At 40.9% G+C, this 25,406-nt stretch overlaps 1 protein-coding gene across 1 annotated transcript in view; it reads left to right on the plus strand.

Annotated features, from left to right (window-relative positions):
- Positions 1-25,406, plus strand: part of LOC140494219 (uncharacterized) — a 122,827-nt gene that overhangs the window by 80,973 nt on the left and 16,448 nt on the right. Inside the window, exon 3 of the mRNA XM_072593396.1 lies at positions 22,197-22,345. Coding sequence (XP_072449497.1) covers positions 22,197-22,345 — 149 coding nt within the window. The remainder of the gene's footprint in view (positions 1-22,196; positions 22,346-25,406) is intronic.

Consider the following 25,406-nt stretch of genomic DNA (forward strand, 5'->3'; position numbering starts at 1 on the left):
CAATGATAACCCTCAGGATGTTGGTAGTGGGGGATTCGGTGATGCTAACACCATTGAATGTCAAGGAATGATCGCCAGCTTGTGTCTTATTGGAGATGGTCATTGCCTGATGGGAGAATAGACCTGCATGGTGAAAGAGATCAATATACCATTGCAGTTTTCTCCATAGTCTTTGAAGGAATGTCTGGCATACCAATGAAACTTGTACCTGATTACTATCAAGCATGGAACTGTGTTTTACTTAAGACAAAAATCTTTCCTAGTCAGACAAAACTGGTTTTCGTTGATCACACACTAGACCCTGTAAAGATAAAATCTGCCTTGTCTTACCAGACATAGGACTCTTCTCTCACTAGGGAAAGAGAGAGAGAGTGAGATATGACTGGTGGTGGTTTAACCTGAGGGTCATCACATCTTAGGCAAGGGAGAGATTAAGAGCGAGTGTCCTTCATAGTGATCTCAACCAGTCCAGGAATTGAACCCACAAACAGTGGGCATCCAACTAACTGAGCTGGGGGTGCATAGGGCAGACCCATCACACAACAGAGAAACACTTGGAAGGGAAAAAGATGTCCAGGTTGTAGGGAGAAAACAGAGTAGTGAGCTTAATTAAATAGTTTCATTGAAGGGCAGTCGCAGTTTTACCATTCTATAATTATGCAATCTAATCACAGGATCTGACGTAACAATTTCTGAATCATCCCTTTGAGCAGTGAAAGTTGTATAAATAGTGGGATGTGGTTACTCATGAAAAAGCATCTCTGAGTTAACAGCAATCAGTTACTCCGTATCTCTGGTTATCAGAATGTTAGCTGCCATATCCCAATGTATCACTTGAAATGTTTGACACAAGTTTGCAAATACCAAACACCAATTCAAAAAATGATGTGCAAATGTTTCCAGTGTTATTTCTAATCAAAACTAGTGACACACATTATAAAGTCAGATTCTTACCTGAGTAAGTTGAACTGGGCGTGATGTACAAAAAGTACTTTTGGATAATTAGCTTCTTCTCCTGTCTTACAGCAGGTAAGTTTATTTTAATTAATCTCCTTCTTGATAGATTTGTTCTTTTAAATTTTAAAATATTGGCTTCTATTTTCTACATTAAACATGAGTTGTATCAGAACATGAGTTTCAATAACGTTCAATTCTTTCAATAGCTTACTTAAAATATGATGTGAAGGTGCCGGTGTTGGACTGGGGTGGACAAGGTCAGAAATCACACCACACCAGATTATAGTCCAACAGCTCCGAAAGCTTGTTATTTTAAATAAACCTGTTGGACTGTAAGCTGGTGTCATGTGACTTCTAACATTTTCCTAATGAAATTTTCATGATGAAATCACAATGCAATAAGCAATCAGTGAGTTGTCAGAGAATGTTACTGGCTCATCACAGATCCACAGTGGAAGAACTCAGAATACTTTATATTGATTTCAAATTCTAACAGACATTTGGCTAGAATGTTTAAGATCTTGAACCTGACATTATTTATCATCTGGATTAATTTTAAATAGTATGATTGTTGTTTGTGATTCGAACAATAAGTATGCAATTTGGGAAACTTTTACAGGCGTCTGTCTTTGTGACTGGCCAGGTATTTGTCGTTGGGTTCCTAAGAGGTCAGTGTTAGTCTTTTGCTTTTCATAGTATATTTAGAAACTTAGAAAGAATGGAGGGGCTATAATTAAGAAATTTACAGATATTAAAATCAGCCATGAAGAGGAAGAAAATTGTGGACTGCAGGAAAATCTAAATGGACCAGGTAGCTGACCACAAAAATAGCAAGTAGAATTCAATCCAGAGAAGTGCAAGGTTCAATGGTTTACGTGACTAGGGAATACACAATAAATGGTTAAAAGAAGAATAAAAGAATAGAGCTTCTTTGTAGCGCATGGCAACATATCCAGGAAGATTGCAGGAAGGTTGGCTGATTTATAATGAAATAAAAATAAAGTGCCAGAGAATCTCAGCAGGTCTGGCATCATCTGGAGAGAGAGGAACAGAGTTAACATTTCAAATCTGAAATGGCGCTTGTTCTGAGCTAGTTAGAAGGACATATGGGATTCTTGAATTTAATGGGCAAAGTTAGAAGTATGAACTTAAAGAGGTTGTGCTAGAACACTCAGCTAAAGTACTGCAAACAATTTTGGTCACTGTTTTAAGGGAAGAATGTGATCACATTAGAGAGTTACCAAGAAGATTTATGAGGAAACTGCATGGAGATAATCAGGTTTGAGGGATAGGTGAGGGTTTATTGGCATGGAGTAGGATGAGGGGGGGATTAAATGGAGGTGGATAAAATCATGTTAGAATTGGGGGAGAGGAGAGATTTATTATCGTAGGCAGAAAATTTGTTATCTAGGGTGTATAGGTTTGAAATAATGGATTACAGCGACATTGCTACTCAGTGTGACGGGGTCTAAAACTCACTGCATAAATAACAAAAAAGCAAAACAACCTTCAGTGTACTCAAAAAGCCCTTGGGTATGTGAAGCATTGTAACCAATGAGGCTAGGGACTAAGAGTTAGAATGTGGGATTAGGTTAGAGAACCTCTCATTAGATGTTGGGGTAGTCTTCTTCAGTAGAGCAAATAATGTTTTTTACATTTCCATTTCTACCATTGATTTGCACTAAAGACATAAAAGTTGTTGACTGGTCAGGATCACTGGGTGATCAGAAATGTGGAGGTAATTCAGCACACCTTCACTCTTTCTCTCGTAATCTCATCTACATCTGCAGCAGTACCTTTCAAATACCTTCTTTCTAAGTGCAAATGTGTCCAAACTTTCTTCACAATTCCGATCCTGCATTCAGGATGGCATTTTGATTTTTTTTAGAATTACATAGAATGTGTGGAGCATAAATAGGGTGTTTAAGGAAAAAAGAAAAAAGACATTTATTTTGATTGCACCTTTCTCAACCACTGGACATCTCAAAGCGCCTTGCAGTTAATTAAGTACTTTAGATTAGATTACTTACAGTGTGGAAACAGGCCCTTCAGCCCAACAAATCCACACCGACCCGCCGAAGCACAACCCACCCAGACCCATTCCCCTACATTTACTCCTTCACCTAACACTACGACCAATTTAGCATGGCCAATTCTCCTAACCTGCACATTTTTGGACTGTGGGAGGAAACCGGAGCATCCGGAGGAAACCCATGCAGACATGGGGAGAATGTGCAAACTCCACACAGAGAGTCACCTGAGGCGGGAATTGAACCAGGATCCCTGGCGCTGTGAGGCAGCAGGGCTAATCACTGTGTCACCGTGCCACCCATACTTCTGAAGTGTAGCGACTGTTGCAGTTTAGCAGACAGCCAATTTGCACACAGCCAGCTCCTACAAACAGCTGTGTGGTAATCACGTAGATAATTCTTGTTATCATATTAACTGAAGGATAAATGTTGGTCAGGACAATGAGGATGACCACCCCACATTTCTTCAAATTAATGCCACAAGATATGTTATATTAAAAGTCACAAAACACGAGGTTATAGCCCAACAGGTTTAGTTGAAATCACAAGCTTTCATAGCGCTGCCTCTGACTTCACCTGACAATGGGGCAGCGCTCTAAAAGCTTATGATTTCAGCTAAACCTGTTGTACTATAACCTGGTGTCATGTGACTTTTGACCTTGTCTACTCCAGTCCAACACCGGTTCCTCTACATTATATGTTATATTAATTAGAATTAGCAGGAGAGATCCTTGCTTTAATGTTGCATCTGAAAGCTATCTCCTCCAGGAATGCAGCTCTCACTTAGCACTGGATTGAATGTCGATCTGGACCTTTGTGCTTAAGTGGGACTTGAACTCAAGACATTCATGATTGAGAAGCAGAGCTACCAACTTAGTCATGGCTGGCATATTTCATCCCAACCAGTCCATGCCAAATTTGATCTTGACAAGAATCATCCCATTCGCCTTTATGTGCTTATCTACTATCCCCTTTATCTTGCCTCAATACTATTTCTCTATTAGCGAGTTCTACATTCTCATCTTTTTCTGAGCAAAGAGGTTGTAACTGTATTAGATTGACCATGCTCTTTTGCTTTTCCTGCAAGTGAAAACATCCTTGTTTTATCAACTCCATCAAAACCTTCCATCGTTTTTAAGACCTCTATGTGTTGCCCCACAGACTTCTCTTTTCAAATGAAAAGGGATGTTGTCTACTTATCCTTCCCTCGTAGTTACAACCTCACACTAATCATTCTCTTCAATGGAGGGTTAATGGAATCACGCCAATGGGCAACATACCTGAACCCATCAGTTTCCCTCATTGTCACCAGTGTTCAAATATATAATTTTATTTCTCATTTGGCAGAAATGACCCCATTCTTTAAGGTGGGATTCAGCCAGAATGCTGAAGCATTTGACCAGTCTCTCTTTGACTCACACTTCAGATAGAAAGAGATTTTGAAGTGTTAAACTTGAAAGGTCACAGAAAAGATTTAGAAGCATGTTGCCAGGGTGGTAGGGTTTGAGCTGTAGGGGGAGGTTGGATAGGCTGGGACTATTTTCCCTGGAGTGACGGAGGCTGATGGGTGACCTTATAGAGGTTTATAAAATCATACAGGGCAAATAACCAAGGTCTTTTTTCCCAGGTGAAGGTGTCCAAAACTAGAGAGCATAGTTTTAAGTGACCAGGGAAAGATGTAAAAGGAACCTAAGGAAAAACTTTTCATGCAGCGAGTGGTGAGGGTATGGAATGGGCTGCCAGAGGAAATGGTACAATTGCAGCATTTAAAAGGCATCTGAATGTGTAGTTGAATTGGAAGGGTTTGGAGGGATATGGGCCAAATGCTGGTAAATGGGACTAGATTAATTTAGGATACCTGTTCGGCATGGACAAGTTAAAAGGTCGGTTCTATTTCCATGCTGTATAACTCTATGACTCTAATAGAGGAGGGGAAGCTCTCTCAGTGAGTTGTTAAAATGATCTGAAATGTGCTGGGTAAAAAGACAGTGAAAGCAGATCCAATAATAATTTTTAAAAAGGAATTGGATGTATACTTGAAGCCGAGAATTGCAAGGATTTGGAGAAAAAGCAGGGGAGGAGGGGTAATTGGATATTGTTTTGGAAGAGTTCATAGAATCATAGAATCCCTACAGTATGGAAACAGGCCATTCGGCTCAACAAGTCTACACTGACCCTCCAAAGAGTGACCCACTCAGACCCATTCCCCTAGCACTCTACATTTATACCTGACTAATGCACTAATTTCTAAAGTGATGCAGAAGCACAGAGGCCTGGTGAATTCAAGGCACAGATTGCTGACAGTGCCAGGACAGGATGAGAAATTAGACAAGAAAATATGTAGGTTCCTGGGCTTCATAAATGGAGGGAACAAATGCATAAAGAAGGTTATGGTACACCTTTGTGAAACATTGGTTCAACCTCAACTTGACTGTTATATCTAATTACTGGCTCCACCCTTAGGGTTGTATGTGAGATATTTAAAATGCATGCAGCCAACATTTACATGAGTGGCTCTGGGGATGAAGGATTTTGTTTATGATGGTCAGAGAGTCATAGAGTCATAGGGATGTACAGCATAAGCTGAAGCTGTCCTCATTTGAGAAGAGGAGACTTAGAGGAAATTTGATAATGCTTAAACTAACAGGGGTGGGCTCCAGGAGGAGAGAAAGGGAGAAACTGTTTGCATGTGAAGGAAATTAACTTTATTGCTCAGATCATTGTTTATAGGAATTGAGAAGTCATGTTGAGATTGTACGAGACATTGGTGAGGCTTCTTCTGGAGTACTGTGTGCCGTTCTATTTGGCCTGTTATAGGAAGGATATTATTAAGTTGGAAAGGGTTCAGAAGAGATTTACCAAGATGTTGCTGGGAATGGAGGGTTTGAGTTATAAGGAGAGGCTGGATAGGCTGGGACTTTTTTCACTGCAGCACAGGAGCTTGAAGGATGACCTTATAGAGGTTATAAGATCATAAGGCATCTGGATGAGGTGAATACTAAGTGCCTTTTCCCTCGGCTAGAGGATTTCAAGACAAAGGGGCATATTTTTAAGATTTTAAAAATACATGGGGGCAACTTGTTTTACATAGAGAGTTATTTTGTGTGTGGAATGAACAGCCAGAGGAAGTAGTGGATGTGGGTACAATTGCAATATTTAAAAGACAGTTAGATAAGTACATGAATAAGAAATATTTGGAGGGATATGGGCCAAATGCAGGCAGAAGGGACTAGCTTAGTTTGGGATTATAGTCAGCATGGACTGGTTGTACCGAAGGGTCTGTTTCCGTGCTGTATGACTCGATAACTCAATGAAGTCTTTTCGAAACAGACCAATTCAGGTTCAAAACAGCTCAGATCTGGAAAGCACACACTGAGATGTGGAGTTGGAGGAAGATTCAATCAGGGCTTTCACAAGGGAAATGAATAATTATCTAAAAAGAGCAGCTTTTCAGGGTTATGGAGAAACGTTGGGGATCTGAGATTGGCTTGGCTGCTCTTGAACAGAGTCAGCACAAACCCAAGGGACCAAATGTATTTTTGTGTATAACCATTCTATGATTCAGTCATAAATACCAGGTACAGATCAGTCATTGGTTTCACCACTGTCTTCTGCAAAAATAGTGAGACAAATGTAACCGTTACAAAGAAGCACAAAAATCGAGTTAGACATTTTCATATTTAACAAACTGTACGTGACAATTTAAATACGCTAGCTATAGTTATATTCATGACATGCTCAAATGACATGAAGATATCTCAAGGAATTGGCTTCATAACATTAGGTGCTAATAATGTGAGGAGTCTGATCATTAACCTGAATCCTAAGCTGTGTTGTCATCTTTGCACCAATATGCATTGAAAATGCTTTTCATCAGGGTGAAAGCATTGTACTGTTACAATGATACACCTACCAGCAACGCCATTGCAATCAATATTAAACTGTGCAGATTATTCCTTTAAAAATAAATCAATATAAAACAATCGAGAGAACGTGGAAACAACAGGTGTGCAGGAAATTTAGCCAGCAAGATATTTCAACTCAAGAATTCTTTGTAAGAATTTGCCTGCTCACTTATGAAGGCAAAAACATTGGTGTTATTCAAAATGCAATTAGACTGCATGTTGAGGTAGACTTGAGGGGAAATGTTTGATGAGAAAGCAGTTTTTTTCAAATCGATTAACTGATTAGCAAACTCTGCCCTTATCCTAATCTGCATCAATTTCTGTTCAATTACCAGGCCTGTGGCTCATTTCTGTGGTTTGAAACCTCCATGACTCCATGATCATATACAGAGGAACCTTGATTATCCGAAGGACTCGGGCGGGGAGTGTTTCATTTGGTTAATCGAATTCCGGATAATCGAATGCTGGATAACATTGTTTAGCCAAGCAAGGCTGTTGAGATCTTGCCAGATAATCCAATATTCGGATAATTGAATGCCAGATAATCAAGGTTCCTCTGTAAGTAGCAAGTTTCAGTCAGATAGGGTGGATCATCATCGGAAAATTTTGTTTCCCAATACAAACCCACTTCTGGTTTCAACTGGGGCCCTGTGTATCTACTAATTTGATTGAAGAGGCAAGTTGTACTCTTGAATAAGGTAATGAGACTGTCAGCAGATCAACTGTGAAGTGTCAACTTAGACTAAGGGATAAGTCCTTAAAGGAGCTTGAACCCATTGCCTTAATCTTTTGAGGCAATTCATGATGTGCATTGAAATGTTACAGGCTCCGCATTAAACAAAACGTATCCTATATTTCACTAAACTTGATTGAGAAAAGGAATGAGTGGGATTAAAAATTGGAATTTAGAATCTACTGATGACAACGAAACCATTGTCAAAAACCCATCTGGTTCTCTAATGTTCTTTAATGTAGGAAATCAGCCATCCTCACCTGGTGTGGCCTACATGTCTGGCCAAGCTGACAGCAATATGGCTGACTCTTGACTCCCCTCTGGAACAATAAAGGATGAGCAATAAATGCTGGCCTAGCTAGCAACACCCTCAACCCACAAAGGATTCTTTGTAAAATCAAAGGTACAGACATTGTGGTGATTATCTATTTTCCGAGGGATAGGAGAAGGAATATTTGTAAGGTGAGATTAGTGAGACTTTTGTGCAGCATTCGATGAATTGAGTATTTCTGTACAATAAGTGCAACATGATTCTCTGTAGGAAGTTTTAAAAAATTATTTCATGGGATATGGACATTGCCAGTGAGTGCCTTATTGAACCTCTGCAACCAATGTGATCTGCACACTGCACTGTCAGGAGGGGTTTGGTGTGGTTTGGTACTATGATGCAACTTTGTAGGCCAGAGAACAATTCAGAGTCAACGACATTGCTGTGGGTCTGGAGTCATATGTAGACCAGATGTACGAACTGCAAATTTCCTTCCCTAAAGGACTTTTGTGATCCAAAGAGACTTTTAAGATTTAAAAAATATGATATTGAGAGACAAATATTCAATTCCAGATGTATTATTTGTTCACCACTTTCTAGCGTGGTGTGATTTGAACCTGGACCCCTAGAACATTAGACCGATCTTTAGATTACTGGTAGCAAAAATCTACTAACTCAGTATGCCAACATTTGTTCACCATTAACTTTATTGCAAACTGTTCATTAGCGCCTAAATGCATAATCAGCATTAAGCAGTAACTTGCTGGGTTAGAATCACAGAATTATTACTGTGTAGAAAGAGGCCATTTGGTCCATCAGGCTTGGACTGGCTCTTCAAATGAGTTTCATCGCCCAGTGCTAATCACCTGGCTGTCCCCCTCAGCCCTGCACATTACCTCTATCCAAATAACCATCTAATGCCCTCTTGAATGCCTTATTTGAACCTACCTTCGGGAGACAGTGATGTAAAAGTATTGTCTCTAGGTTAGAACCCAAGGGGCCAATGTTTTGGGAGCATGGGCTCAAATCCAACAACAGTGAGCACAAGTAAGTTAAATTCAGTAAAAGTCTGGTATATTGAATAAACCTATTACTTCTGCTTTGCCGTTCAATAAGATTATGGTTACTCCACATTCCCATCTACCCCCAATAACATTTCACCCCTTTGCTTATCAAGAATCTATCTACCTCACCTTTAAAAAATATTCAGGGATCCTGCTTCCATTGCCTTTTGAGGAATAGACTTCCAAAGGTGCATGACCCTCTGAGAAACAAAAAATTCTCTTCATCTCTGTCTTAAATGGGTGACTGTTTAATTTTAAACAGTGATCCCAGTTCAAACTTCTCTCACAGAATGAAACATCTGTTCCACATGCATTCTGTCAAAACCTCTCAGGAACCTATATGTTTCTGCAGTGTTTGGAACCAGGACCAGGCAGATCGCAATGATTATGAGATCCCTGATTGGGGTTGTTAACCTGGGCCAATCAGGGGGCCCTGGCTGACAGATATAAACAGGATTGAGAGAGTCTCCTCGTTCTAGGGACAGGCTCGGAGCTGGCTGGTCAGAGCTCATATACTGTGCACATGTAAATAGAGGGGGACTTGGTGATAGGTACCAAACTTTGTGCAGTTATTTCAGTTTTAATCAAATCCATTCAAGTCACCACTTGGTCCTCTATTTTCCACACAAACCAAGGCTAGCCATTCAAAACATTCTGCATTAACCAATCCACAAATTGCAGGTATCGATCTGGCAAACCTTCTGTGAACCATTTCCACATGTTTACATCCTTCCTTACACAAGGAAGCCAATACTGTACATAATACTCTAAATGTGGTCTCACCCTGGACCATTGAAGCATAATCTCCTTACTTTAGCATTTAATTCTCCTCCAAATAAACAATAACATTTCATTTGCTTTCCTAAATATTACCTGAATACATATGCCAGGATACCTAGATCCTGCTGCTGAAATCTCTCATCAATTAAAGTGCTTGTTTTTTTATAGATGAATCTGTCACTGATTTGCAAAAACTCAATTAATTCATTGATGTCCTTAGGGAAGGGGGCAATTTGACATCCTTATCTGTTCTGCCCTGCATGTGACTCCATACCCATAGCAATGTGATTGACTCTTAACTGCCCTCTGAAACAAATCATTCAGTTCAGGGCAATTAGCATGGACAACAAATACTACGCTTAAAAGTGATGGGCTCGTCCCCTGAGATATTAAAGAAAAACATTGTACTGAGCAGCACTGCCGTTCTTGAGCTGTGCTTTTCTTAAAAGTACTTAAAACATGTCAGCAGTGAACCTTTTAAATGCTCGTACACATTGGTTCACTGATATCGAAATAGAAAATTGTGATTATAGCGGAAGCTTTACAGAGAACTTTTAGAATTTGAATGTTATAGTCAAGAGTCATAAAGCTGTACAGCACAGAAACAGACCCTTCGGTCCAACATATGAATGTTGACCAGATATCCTAACTTAATATAGTCCTATTTGCCAGCACTTGGCCCTTATCCCTCTAAGCCCTTCATATTCATATATCCATCCAGATGCCTTTTAAATGTTGTAATTGTACCAGCCTCCACTGTTTCCTCTGCAAGCTTATTCCATACACACACCACCCTCTATGTGAAAAAGCTGTCCCTTAGGTCCCTTTTAAATCTTTTCTCTCTCATCTTAAACCTATGCCCTCTAGTTTTGGACTTCACTACTCTTGGAAAAAGACCTTGACTATCCATCCTATCCATGCCCCTCATGATTTTTATAAACCTCTGTAAGGCCATCCCTCAGCCTCTGATGCTCCAGAGGAAACAGCCCCAACCTATTCAGCCTCTCCCTATAGCTCAAACCCCGGTAAAATTGTTGTAAATCTTTTCAGAACCTTTCAAGTTTAACAGCATCTTTCCTGTTGGACGGAGACCAGAATTGAACGTAGTATTCTAAAAATGGCCACACCATTGTCTTGTACAGCCACAATGTGACCTCCCTTATATGCTTTGTGTGAACAATCAAGGGTTTGCTTATCGAGACAAAACTAACTTGATTCTAAAATTGTCTCATATTGGTGTGAAAACTATTTAATGCTTGGTGCAGGGCATGTGGTGTGCATGCAAACAACGTACAATGCAGATTTGTTGTTTCATGAGAAATATAGTGTGGGAAATGTGTGAATATAATCCACATTAAAACAAATGCATTCATTTTAAAGGTAATCTGAGTCTCCTGGTTAGGTCAGTTAGTAACAAACATTGATCAGGAAAGTCCCAGACTTGTTTTCTGATTGGATCAGATTATCTCAGTGTACAACCGAATGCAATATCTGCTGTTGTTGCAAAGCGTCTTTGGGGGCGAATTTTTGCGTGTATGCATTTATTTTCGTGTCAAGGGTACAGTTCAACTCTAACACCTTTTCCTCCCACTAATTCAATCATTGTTTACAAACTATCATGCAGAAGGGTAGGAGACCGACTAAACAGCTTTCATCAGACTTAACCTCAGGATGAGTGTGGCCTTCAACATTTTTCTGCTTTCAAAAAAATTCTCTTTCAAAAAAATTCTCTTCATTTTTTTTGAAAATTTGGTGGGCATCAGGAGACAAGCAACTCAGGTTTCACAAGCACAGTTTTCAGTTGCAGGTGTGTTTGGGAAGGCGTGTGGGTGCAATTGCAAGTGGCAAATCCAGAAGATGGTACTGCATCCCATCATCCCGGGGAATGTGACATGTTTTTTATTGGGTAGATCAAGTCAGGGAGCAGGGAGGTAGCACACAAAGTGGGGAGAAGTTTTTGTCAATGTTGAAAGGACTTGGAATGGGGCAAAACTTGTGCCAGGTCACACACTTTATCATCACCATCTGGGCAGTGTGGTGGCTCAGTGGTTAGCACTGCTGCCTCATAATGTCAGGGATCTGGGTTTGATTCCAGCCTCAGGCGACTGTGTGCGCGGAGTTTTCACATTCTCCCCGTGTCTGCGTGGGTTTTTTTCCCAGTGTTCTGGTTTCCTCCCACAGTCCAAAGATGTGCATATTAGATGGATCGGCCATGCTGAATTGTCCATAGTGTGAAGGGAATGTGCAGATGGGTGGATTAACCATGGAAAATGCAGGGATGGGGTAGGTCTGGGAGGGATGTTCTTCAGAGGGTCAGTATGGGCCGAATGGCCTGCTTCCACACTGTAGGGAATCTATGATGTTTATGCTTATTGTGTCAGCTTAGGCCCCTCCTCAGCAAGACTGCAGCCGACCCCATGATGGGTCAGGAGCAAGACCAGACATTGGGTCGCGAACATGAGTTGAAAATTCAGCTCCACCAGTTTAACTATCGTCCACTGACCTAGAAAACAACTTGAGACTGCAAAGAGTCAGAGATTCAGTTTCAATTATGAAGGACATATTCAAAAGAACAGTAGTAGGAAAAGAGGAAACAATGTAAAACTGATAAGGGTTCTTTTTAAACTACTAACAAAAATAAATTTAGGATTTTGTACAACGAGAGCGGGAGATAACTTATATCTTCAAAACACAACAGGATATCGTTGGCAGGTGCAACCTAGATGTAGCTCCGATGACATTTCCTATTTCTGCAAACGACGCGGTTTAACCACCAATGTTTAAAGGGATGAACAGCACCAGGTTCCAGCAAAACCTGCATGTCACACAACAGTACAGAGACTGTGAAAATCTTTAAAATCCCATAAAAGATGATCAGAGTTTTCAAATACTCTTATAATCTCCTATATTGATTTGTGCCTAGCTTCTCCAATTTATTACACAGTAGTTATTGAATTATACGCCATAAATATAATGAGCTGCCAGAGGATGTGGTGGAGGCTGGTACAATTGCAACATTTAAAAGGCATTTGGATGGATATATGAATAGGAAGGGTTTGGAGGGATATGGGCTGGGTGCTGGCAGGTGGGACTAGCTTGGGTTGGGATATCTGGTCAGCATGAACAGATTGGACTGAAGGGTCTGTTTCCATGTTGTACATCTCTATGACTCTATAAATATCACCAAAATAGGTCACTTGCCCATCAAGTCATTATAGATAGAAGATAGAACATAGAACAGTACAGCACAGAACAGGCGTTTCAGCCCACGATGTTGTGCCGACCATTGATCCCCATGTAAGGCAAACCTAATGTATGAACCCTCAAATTTCTGTGACCATATGCATGTCCAGCAGTCTCTTAAATATCCCCAATGACCTCACTTCCACAACTGCTGCTGGCAACGCATTCCATGCTCTCACAACTCTCTGCGTAAAGGACCTGCCTCTGACATCCCCTCTACACTTTCCGCCAAATGGCTTAAATCTATGACCCATTGTGTTAACAGTTTCTGCCCTGGGAAAAGGTTTCTAAACAACCCCGTCCACCTGGGTGGCAATTTTAAGGGATCTAGGTACCTGCACACCAAGATCCCACTGTTCCTCCACACTGCCAAGAATCCTGTCTTTAATCCTGTACAACTTTCAAGTTCAATCTTCCAAAATGCATCACTTCGCATTTATCCAGGTTGAACTCCATCTGCCACCTCTCAGCCCATCTCTACATCCTGTCAATGTCCCGCTGCAGCCTACAATAGCCCTCTATACTGTCAACGACACCTCCAACCTTTGTGTCATCTGCAAACGTGCTAACCCATCCTTCAATCTCCTCATCCAAGTCATTAATAAAAATTACAAAGAATAGAGGCCCAAGAACAGAGCCCTGTGGAACACCCACTCACCACTGACTTCCAGACAAAATATTTTCCTTCTACTACCACTCACTGTCTTCTGTTGACCAGCCAATTCTGTATCCAGACAGCTAAATTTCCCTGTATCCCATTCCTCCTGACCTTCTGAATGAGCCTACCAGGGGGAACCTTATTAAATAGCTTACTGAAGTCCACATACACAACATCCACCACTCGACCCTCATCAACTTGTCTCGTAACATCCTCAAAGAACTCAATAAGATTTGTGAGACATGACCTGCCCCTCACAAAGCCATGCTGACTGCATTTAAACAAGCCATGCTCTTCCGGATGGTCATAAATCCTCTCCCTCAGAATCCTTTCTAACACCTTGCAGACGACAGACGTGAGACTGACTGGTCTATAATTGCCGGAGATTTCCCAATTTCCTTCCTTGAAGAGAGGAATTACATTTGCCTCCCTCCAGTCCTCAGGTACGACTCCAGTGGAGAGCGAGGACCTTGTGGTCATGCATTCCATTTCCTGGGTAACTACTCTCTGGAGAAGTAAATTTCTCCTAAATTTACAATTGAATGTGTTAGTGAATATCTAATATTTAGTTTTTGTTTTCACCAGCAATTGAAAATATATTTTCTATATTTGTTCCATCCAAACCTTTTGCAGCCTGGAAGACTTCTTCCAGTCCACTTTTCAGGATACTTTTTTTCAGAGAAAATTGCCTTGACTATGTAAAATCTCCTTTGGTATAAGTTTCAGTCTGAATACAATGCTGACATTTTTTTCTTGCAACTGCTCCAGTGCCTTTACATTAGTTAATAAAATAATAAAACCAAATAAAAACACTTCATAGTCAGCTCAAGTGTTTTACCAACATTTTGTCCAAATGCAACATCAATTCTTTGATTTTCAATTCTATCCAGAAATGAAAACGTTTATCACTTTGCTGTTCCAGATTTGTTAGAAAGCTTATCAAACTAGTTAATAATTAAACACCAAAGTAATAAATGAGTAAGGACAGAAAAACAGCATTCAACTATCTTCCCTTGATATTCATTGACATGACAATCACTGAATTCCCCCAATGTCAACATCTGACCATTACCAATAATCAGAAACTTAATTAGAACAACCAAACAAACACTGTGATTACAAGACCAGTTCTGACATTGGGAATTTAGTGAAAAGTAACTCACCCTCTGCCTGCTCAAATCCTGTCCACCATCTACAAGGTACAAGTTGGGAGTGTGATAGAATACTCAGCATTCTGTGGATGAGTGCAACTCCGAAGACTGTCATGAAACTTGGCACCATGCAGGTAAAAGTTGACCATTTGATTGTTACATTCAACACTTGTCAACTCAACCACTAATGCCCACTAGTTTCAGTGTTAACCATTTACAGGATGCACAGCAACAACTCACCAAGTCTCCATTGTCATGTTTTGTCCTTGGGTGATGTTCCCTCAGTTTGTAACATCTCCAGACGGGATGTCCCAAATCTGTAAACCCTGACTGAGAGGAATGAAGTGGCTCCCCTTCTTTTTTTTATGTACCCCTTTGGTCCACAGCAACAGGTTAATATTTAAAAATTCCCTTCACCGTGGGTGCCTTTTTCCAAGACCAAATCCATTTTTATTTCAAATGGAGCCAGTGTAGCCAGCTTCCTTGAGTTAACAAAAATAGTTAACTTATTCGATAATGAGCATGAGAAAAAATATCACACACATATTAAAGGATTAGGAATAGTAAGTGATTCCAAAAAAAAGATGCAAGTTAAAATAAAAGGTCTACAGATCAGTCTCTGAGTCATTCATGAAGAGTAAAAAGCTGTTACAGAAGACGGGAACAGTAACTTTGATGTTAAAGTTGAACAGTCGATTCTGAGCTCTTTAGCTTATTTGCATGTAATCTGAAATTCTTTTCTGCTGGTTCTTTTCAAAGTGGCTATCTGCTAGCTTTCAGAGTAAGGATTTCTTACTCTCTTATACCTGGAGTGCAGGCATGTTTAATTGACAGCACACAGTCTACATACTGACAAATCAAGTCATTAATACTTCCAGACCAGGGACTGCAGCTGGTTTTTAGCCTTTTTACACTCAGAAGGATAAAACACAATCATGTGTTCAGGGAACAGGTCCCTGCTGAGAGGCAATGTGTAGAGTCTGCCTGTCCTTATCACTTTTTCTCTTTCTAATTGTGGTTTCCCTGATTCTGAAAATGTGTGATATTTTATGGGTCCACACGGGACTCTATCTGACAGTCACTGAATTTAAATACACAGTCATCTTTTAGCTGTAGTATGGTGGAATTGAATGTTTAAAATGTCCATGAGTACTTTGGGGTCCTGGTCTGTCATCACAACACCTTTGACAGCATTTCTGACTTCATGGCCTCTGCCATCTAGAAAACCAAGGGCAGCTCATGCATGGAACAGCACGAACTGTATGTTCCCCATCCAAGGGGTAACCTGATAGAAGTTTATAAAATCATGAGGGCATGGATAGGGGAAATAAACAAGGTCTTTTCCCTGGCGTGGGGAGGTCCAGATCTAAAGGTGAGAGGGGAAAGATTGAAAAGGGACCTAAGGGGCAACTTTTTCACACAGAGGGTGGTGCGTGTGTGGAATGAGCTGCCAGAGGAAGTGGTGGAGTTTGGTACAATTACATTTAAAAGGCATTTGGATGAGTATATGTATAGGGGAGGGTTTAGACGGATATGGGCCAAGTGCTGGCAAATAGGACTAGATTAATTTAGGATATCTGTTCAGCATGGATGAGTTGGACTGAAGGGTCTTATTCCATGCTATACATCTCTATGACTCTATGACTATGACTCTAAGTCACACAGCATGATGTTTTGGAGCCAGTTTGCTATTCCTTCACTGTTCGTGTTCAAAATCTTGGAATTTCCTTCCTCACTGTGCTGAGGTTATAGTTGCATCCCAAAGACTACAGCGGTTCACAAGGTTGGCTCACCACCACATTCTGAAAGGTAATTAGTGGCAGGCAACAAATGTTTATCCAGCGAGCAACACCAACATCCCATGAAGTAATTTTTCAAATACTATTTTTCAGATGATTGATTTAAAAAGTTGTGAGAACCTTTCAAAGAAACAATAATTTGTTGTGCACTGGTTGAGCTGTAAGTTCTCAGCTTTATTATCTTTTTATTATTTTTCTTTGGAATACTGTTTGGCCACTGATTAATATTTGTCACAAGTAATATAACTTGAGGAATTAATATTCCTCAGCCACAGATTAAAGAAATAATGCAAATCATGATCTTTATACCAAATGTTTCAAAAGAGATCTCTCTTGAAATACATCTTCTTGGTGATTCGTAGATTTATACAGTGCAGAATCAGCCATTGAATCTGCACCGACATATTTACCACTAAACATGCGCTAATCCCAGTTTCCTGCACATCCAATATCCTTGAATGTTATGATATCTGAAGTGCTCATCTCAACATTTTTTTAAAGGTGATAAGGTTTTCGGTCTCCACCATCTTCCCAGGCAGTGTATTCCAGATTCCCACCATCAGCTGAGTAAAAACATTTATTCCCCAAGTCCCCTCTGAATCTCCTGCCTTTAAGCTTAAAACTATGCCCCTTGTGATTGACCCCTCAACCAAGGGGAACAGCTGCTCTCTACTCACCCTGTCCATGCCCCACATCACTTTATCCACCTCAATTATGTCCCCCCACAGTCTTCTCTGCTCTAAAGAAAACAAAGCAAGTCTATCTAGCCTCTCCTTCGAGCTCAGTTGATTTGATGTACAGTTTTCATAGAATCCATAGAATGCAAATCATGATCTTTCTACCAAATGTTTCAAAAGAGATTTCTCTTGAAATACATAATCTTGGTGATACGTACATTTATACTGTGCAGAAAAGGCCTTTTGGCCCAACAAGTCCACACTGACTCTCCGAAGAGTATCCCACCCAAACCCATTTCCTATTACTCTACGTTTACCCCTGATTAATATACCCAACCGACACATCCCTGAATATTATGAGCAATTTAGCATGGCCAATTCACCTGGCCTGGCACGGTGGCACAGTGGTTAGCACTGCTGCCTCACAGCGCCAGAGACCTGGGTTCAATTCCTGCCTCAGGCGACTGACTGTGTGGAGTTTGCATGTTCTCCCTGTGTCTGCGTGGGTTTGCTCCGGTGAATTGGCCATGCTAATTTGCCTGTAGTGTTAGGTTAGGGGTATGGGTGGGTGGCGGGTCGGTGTGGACTAGTTGGGCCGAAGGGCCTGTTTCCACACTGTAATGTAATCTAATCTAACAACTCTGTTTTCTCTCCACAGTCACTGCCAGGCCTGCTGAGTTTCTCCAGTATTCTGTGCGTTTGTTTTGCTTCGGTGGAATATTTGTTGGTGCAGAGTTTCTTGTATTTGGGTTGGTAATCATATATCCTATGATGATTCTGATGGGCATCTAGCAGGACTTATACACTTAATGGTAAGGTTCGAGGGAGTGTTGCTGAACAAAGAGACCTTAGAGTGCAGGTTCATAGCTCCTTGCAAGTGGAGTCGCAGGTAGATAGGATAGTGAAGAAGGTGTTTGGTATGTTTTCCTTTATTGGTCAGAGTATTGAGTACAGGGGTTGGGAGGTCATATTGCGTCTGTATAGGACATTGGTTAGGCCACTGTTGGAATATTGTGTGCAATTCTGGTCTCCTTCCTATTGGAAAGATGTTGTGAAACTTGAAAGGGTTCAGAAAAGATTTACAAGGATGTTGCCAGAATTGAAGGATTTGAGCTATAGGGAGAGGTTGTATAGGCTGGGGCTGTTTTCCCTGGAGAGTTGGAGGCTGAGGGGTGACCATATAGATGTTTATAAAATTATGAGTGGCATGGATTGGGTAAATAGACAAAATCTCTTCCCTGGGATCAGGGAGTCCAGAACTAGAGAGCATAGGTTTAGGGTGAGAGGGGAAAGAAATAAATGAGACCTAAGGGGTGAGTTTTTCATGCAGAGGGTGGTACGTGTATAGAATGAGCTGCCAAAGGATGTGGTGGAGGCTGGTACAATTGCAACATTTAAGCGGCATTTGGATGGGTATAAGAATAGGAAGGGTTTGGAGGGATATGGGCCGGGTGCTGGCAGGTGGGACTAGATTGGGTTGGGATATCTGGTCGGCATGGACAGGTTGGACGGAAGGGTCTATTTCCATGCTGTACATCTCTATGACTCTGTGACTCTATGACTCTATGACTCTGTGACTCTGTGACTCTGTGACTCTGTGACTCTGTGACTCTATGACTCTATGACTCTGTGACTCTATGACTCTATGACTCTATGACTCTGTGACCCTATGACTCTATGACTCTATGACTCTATGACTCTATGACTCTGTGACTCTGTGACTCTGTGACTCTGTGACTCTGTGACTCTATGACTCTATGACTCTATGTACATAGTGCTGTGTGCCCAACGTCATCAATTCCTCTTCCCATTCTCACTCCAAACCAAACACCCTTTGCCTCCTACACAACTGTGGTGAAAACTTGGTGGCTGTCTTGAAAGTAATATTCTCCTGAGTACTGTACAAGCCTCGACTTCTACTCTCTCCCTGATATTCCTGCCATAATCTCTTGTCCATCTTCAACTTTTCATTTTGGTGTACTGTCTGATTCATCTTCCATCAGTCTTTATCTTGCTACCTCTATCCTCTTTTTATTTGTTTTCCAATCCTAGAAGGGTTACATATTCTCTCCCCATTTGTTAACCTGGGTTGTGCTCTGGTATTTTGTTCATTTCTCATGTGTGAACTTTGACAGTGAGTGTTCTTTTTGTCTTGGAAATCCTTATTAGTTTTCTGTCATTAACTCGATTTTTCAGATAGAATCCAAATTCTAGTCTCATTTTATATTCCTAAATATGAGTCATATTCTAACAATGAAAAGGAATTTCCGTTTACTATATTATCGTTGATGAACTTTTTCTGGAAAATACGTTTTGAAAAATTTGCTTTATCTCACAGAGAAATAAACTTTCCAAAGTGAGTGCGCACATTTATATTCATTGCGTATAAATGACCTTCCTAATGCTGGGTTGTTCACTTACCTGCTCAAAAGAATAAAACAAGAACAGTTTTGGAAATGCATCTTAATGAGCTATTTACGTATGGGCAGTCTTGAATAGATGAAGTGTGACTCAATCCTGATTCATTCTTTGAGTTGATAAGTTGTTACCGCGTCATTCTGCACCTTCCTAGTAGGCCTACCTCAGACCATAAAACCATAAAATGTAAAAGCAGAAGTAGGTCATTTGACCGATTGTGTCCACTTCATCATTTGATGAGATCAAAGTTGCTCTAATAATTCTTAACTCCACTTTCCTGTCTTATCACGGTAATCCCATGTTCCCTTATTCATTAAAAATGTCTCCCTCAGTCTTGAATGTGCTGAACAATTCAGCCTTGACAACCCTCTAGGAATTTCACATTGACTATTCAATGAAGAAGGGTCACTAGACCCTTTCCCTCCACAGATGCTCCCTATTTTTATACTCCATTCCCTTTGGAATATAGGTTAATATTCCATTTACCTTCCCTCGATAAGGACCTATAAAGAAAACCTAACAACACCCTCTGTGCATGTAGTTTGGGTGCATCACCTAATTTATAAATAATGGACAGCATATTCCTGCTTGACTCTAGTGTGTGCTAATGAGACATAAGAAGGGCAAAGGGATTTGGTTTCTGTCCTAGATGGTGTTAGTTAATTGTTTACAGATGCAGCTGCTCTATAATCCAACATTCCTCATGTCCACTTTGCTGCATTTTCCCTGTAACCCTTGATTCTCTGACTGATCAAGAATCAGCACAGCACAGTGCTCCATGGTTAGCACTGCTGCCTCACAGCGCCAAGGACACAGGTTTGATTCCACCCTCGGGCGACGGTCTGTGTTGCCTTTGTACTTTCTCTCTGTACCTGCGTGGGTTTCCTCTGGGTGCTCTGGTTTCCTCCCACAGTCCAAAGATACACAGGTTAGGTGGGTTGGCCATGATAACTTGCCCATAGTGTCCCGGGATATGCAGGCTAGGTGGGTTAGCCATGGGAAATGCAGGTTACAGGGATGTGATGGGGTTAGGTCTGGGTGGGATGCACTTTGGAGGGTCAGTGTGGACTTGCTGGGCCAAATGGCCTGTTTCCACACTGTAGGGTTCTATTATTCTATTATATTTCTCTTTCTCAGCCTTTAAGGACTCTGCCCCACAGCTCTCTGTAGCAAATTCCTCCTCATCTCTGTTTTAAATTGAATAATTGTTTTAAAGTGTTTGCATATTTCTCAACTGTTTTATCCTCTTTGCATGAATGTGTTTGTACAACAATAGAAGTTAGGAAAACTGTTTGATCCTTTCATTATTCTGAACATCTTTCTGTGCCTTTGCAGGGCCAGAGAATATGAGCTGTATCTTTTTTACACTGCATTAAATTTTGAATAAATGAAGTGAATTAGCTTTGTGTAAATTAGGAAAGCACATTTCACAATTGCAGAACAGCCAACGAAATGTAGTCATGCAATGTAAGATGCAGTGCAACCAATTTGTACACAGCAAGTTCTCGCAATCAGCAGTGTGATTATCTGAAAATTGGAAATGTACTTTATTTATTAGTGCTCCCTGTTGCGATTTTCTTATTGGTATTTCTTGCTCATGAAAAGTTTCCAGGTAAAAGACCACTTCAGGAAATGAGCACAAAAATCAAGGATAATACTCCAGCATAGTACCAACAGAGCACTACAAGGTCAGGGGTCCTGTACAGAAGTTAAACTGAGGCCCTCTCTACCTTCTCAGGCATAAAGGATTCCGCTGTACTGTTATAAAGAAGAGCAGAGGATGATTATTGGACATAGTATTGTAGTCAAATTCTATCCCTCAATCAATATCACAAGAGCAGATTATCTGCCAATGTCACTTCATCACTGTTCTCACATTGAGGGATCATGCTGTGTGCAAGTTGCCTTCATGCACTCCAGCGGTGATTTGTTTGTGACTCAGCGTGATGCTGACAGTGTGGGTTCAATTCCCATTAGCAGCTGAGCTTACCATGAAGGACTCTCCTTCTCAACCTCTCCCCTTGCCCGAGGCCTGGTGACCCGCAGGTTAAACTCACCACCAGTCGTCTCTCTCTAATGAGTGAGCAGCCCTATGCTCTGGTAAGACTATGGTGATTTCCACTAATAAAAAGATCTTGCTTGTCTGTAAAGTGGTTTGAGCCATCTGGTGATCCAAGTTCTGCTGCATGGAAGTTTCTTTTTTTATCTCTCACGTGAAAACTTCTATTTTCAGAATTTTCTTTTGACTTCTGGTTTCTGTGCCTTGTAATTCCACTTCTCTAGCTTTGAGCATTATCTTGACAGAAGAACATGAACATAATTCCAATATTCTTCTTTGATCTGTACATTCCCACTGTACAAAGCTGGGAAGGGGAAGCAAAACCTAAGTGAAACATTGTGGTTTGAGCTACATGTGTTGGCACTATGCAGGAGAGATATAGTGCACTACACTACCCATGATAGGGTTATTCTGATAAGTGTAATATTTATTTATCTTTTCTTTCTTTACTCAGCTGAAACAGGGTTGTGCAATTCCATTCAGAGGCGAGCTGGAGATAGTGTTACCCTGCCGTGCAAATACACCCCAAGATCACATCAGAATGGCTACTTGGACATTGAGTGGGCACTCAGAAGCACAAACAGGAATGACTCGGATAAGTTGGTAAATGAAAACATTCTGAAACTGGTGATTGGGCTGAATTTTCAAACAGGCAGGATGTTGAGTTCAGTACAATTTCAAATTTGAACATTCAAGTCTCTTAAGTCATCACAAAACCCTGAAACAGATATGAATTTTTAACGACCAGGTTGGCATGGGAACATGGATCCCAAATGCCAATAGCCAATGTCCCTTAAAGAGCTTGTTAAAAGGCTGGGGTATGTGGGAAAACAATTTTGAATTCGGATTTTGGCAATCTTGAACCATCTGGTAAACAATTGCCTGGATCACATTGAAGCAAAAAGACATTTGTTTCCTTTAATGTTTGAGCAAAATGTGAGAGGTCAACTTGTTCCAGGTCAGGCTCAGCACTGTCCTTTGTCATGCCATCCATATCTGTCCTTACCTTCACAGTGCCTTCACGAGCTCCTGTTCTGCACGGTGCAGCAGCAGCAAACCCCAATATGGCCACCATCTGCCTTTGTTGCTGAGTACCAGAAATGAAGTGGAGGGGCCAGTGTTGGATTGGGGTGGACAAAATCAGAGGTCACACAACATCAGGTTATAGTCCAACAGGTTTAGTTGAACTCACAAGCTTTTTGAGCACTGCCACTTTGTCATGTGAAGTGACTTCACCTGATGAAGGAGCAGCGCTCTGAAAGCTTGTGATTTTAAAGAAACTTGTTAGATTATACCCTGCTGTCATGTGATTCCTGACTTTGGGTACCAGTACCTCCTGGAGGCATTCAGTGAGTTACATTGGTCACTGAGCTCACCTCCTGCCCAGTGGGGACACTGGTATTTGAACACTATATCTGAGAAAAATACACGGGGTTAAACGCAGACTCAGTTCTCACAATTTATCCAAATGTTGAGCTGCTGACCTGCACTGAATATCCAACTCAGTAAAATAATGGTGGTTGTAGCAAGGCAAAGAATAGTGGTGACACGTTTTACCTCCTTTGGTGCCATTCTTAGAGTCAGAGAGAAAATGTCAGGAGTTGGGGGTGGGATATCTTATGAGGTGAAAGTGAGGACTGCAGATGCTGGAGATCAGAGTCGAGAGTGTGGTGCTGGAAAAGCACAGCAGGTCAGGCAGCATCTGAGGAGCAGGAAAATCGCCGTTTTGGGCATAAGCCCTTCATCAGGCTTATGCCTGAAACATCGATTCTCCTGCTTCTCGAATGCTGCCTGACCTGCTGTGCTTTTCCAGCACACCACTCTCGAGATGGGATGTCTTACCCATTGTACTCACTGAAAAGTGGAGAAGTGTGAAGGTTTCTGTCCCCATGTGGAAGTCTGCTTTCCTCAAGCTCTGGCCTCTTATCTATCCCTTACTCACTTCTCCAGGCCACTAGTGACAGAGCTTCAACTGTCTAACATCATCACTGAGATTGATGCCTCACATATCCCTTCACCTCTCTGCTATTCTTTCCCTCCTTAAGACACTGTTTAGCTCTTTGGTCAATCATTTATTGTTTTAAAATCTCCTCTTTGGCTCAGGATAAATTTTTATCTCATTACATTTTCTTTGAAGCAGTTTAAGCTACTTGTTATGTTGTATGAAGCAAGGTTAGGTCACCATAGTCCAACCAGACCATTGGGCTAGTCTCTCATTAGAGAGTGTGTTGATGGGTGTTGGGTTAACTTAAGGATTATCATGCTGAGGGGAGAGGTCGAGAAGGGGAGTCCTTCATGACTGGCTCTGCCGGTGTGGGGTTTGCAACGGTGTCGCAAACCAGTAGATGTGGAATGTCCTACCCTTTAAACTCACTCTCCTTTTGTGGACTCACTCATGAACATTTTGCCACGTGCAGAGTGGGATAAGTAAACTGGGCACCATTCTACAGAGCAAAAGACATCTTTGTCTTCCAGGTAAATTTGCAAGAAGTTTCCATTTTTTTGCCACAAAATCAAGTGAGCAATTGGAAAAATATTGTCCACTGGTATCAAAGCCTTTGTGAAAAGATCTGTGTGTCATCATTTTCTATCAATGGCAAATTTATTTTGTCCAAATACTTTTGAACATTTGCAACATTATGCGCTGTGTTCAACCTAGAGAAAAAAAGAACAAAGCATCACTCTGAGAGTGTCTTGTTATTTCCAAGGTGCCAGTTTTGGTGTCAAGGTGTAAATTGCTGACAGAGATAGTGTTACATAGCACCTGCTAGACAGCATTGCAAAATAATACAGACAGTTCTGTGGTTATCTATCGCATACGTAAAGGCTGTCAGAGGTGAGTTTAAACTGAAAATGCAGGAGAATTAAAACATCTTTGTCAAACTCATTCTTTAAAATTTTAATGATGGTTAACTATAAATTAATGATCCAGCTGACCAAAGAATCACAGCAAAACTTTCATTTAATGAATGTGTAATGTCAAAAAAAAACCCTTTTCTCAGGCAGGTGCACAGAAAACATACATTGACTAAGGAAAAAAAATGAGTAGGCAGGAGTGAAAGTTTGGTCAAAAACGTTGTTAAAAAAACGTGAGGTGGAGAGATCTGGTGTGGGAATTCCAGACACCAGGACTACTGGAAAGAGTAGCCTCTAGTTGAGATGAACTGGAAGACAATGTGTAAAAGGGTGTTAAGTTCAAACAGCATAACAATTGGAACTTGTCTGTTATTAGATTGATGAATGCACTCTCTAACCTCAAATAATGCTGATCGCACTAATGCTGATCTTACCTCGTGCACATCCTGTGCAATGTAACCTGTATGCCTCTTCCTAAGTTCTTTTTTACAACTTTTGATCTGTACATCCCTGCATGCTATGATCTGCCTATACTGCTTGTATACAAAGCTTTTCACTGTACTTTGATACAACAAATCAATCAATCAGCAGCTGAGGAGATAAGGTGGAATTTTGCCATGGAAAGGGAAGAATACTAAGTTTGAAGGAATGCATGGAGTACAGTGTGTGCTTAGATGAAACAGTGTGGGACAGGATTGGCCCAGCAGAACTTTGCAGATGATGAATTTATAGAGAAAGGGAGCATTGAAATGGTCGCATCTGGTGGTGAAATGATAGACCGAGCTGCAAGGCTGAGGTTGGAGGCAAG

Source organism: Chiloscyllium punctatum, chromosome 23 (assembly GCF_047496795.1).
Source record: "Chiloscyllium punctatum isolate Juve2018m chromosome 23, sChiPun1.3, whole genome shotgun sequence".
NCBI classification, from domain to species: Eukaryota; Metazoa; Chordata; class Chondrichthyes; order Orectolobiformes; family Hemiscylliidae; genus Chiloscyllium; species Chiloscyllium punctatum.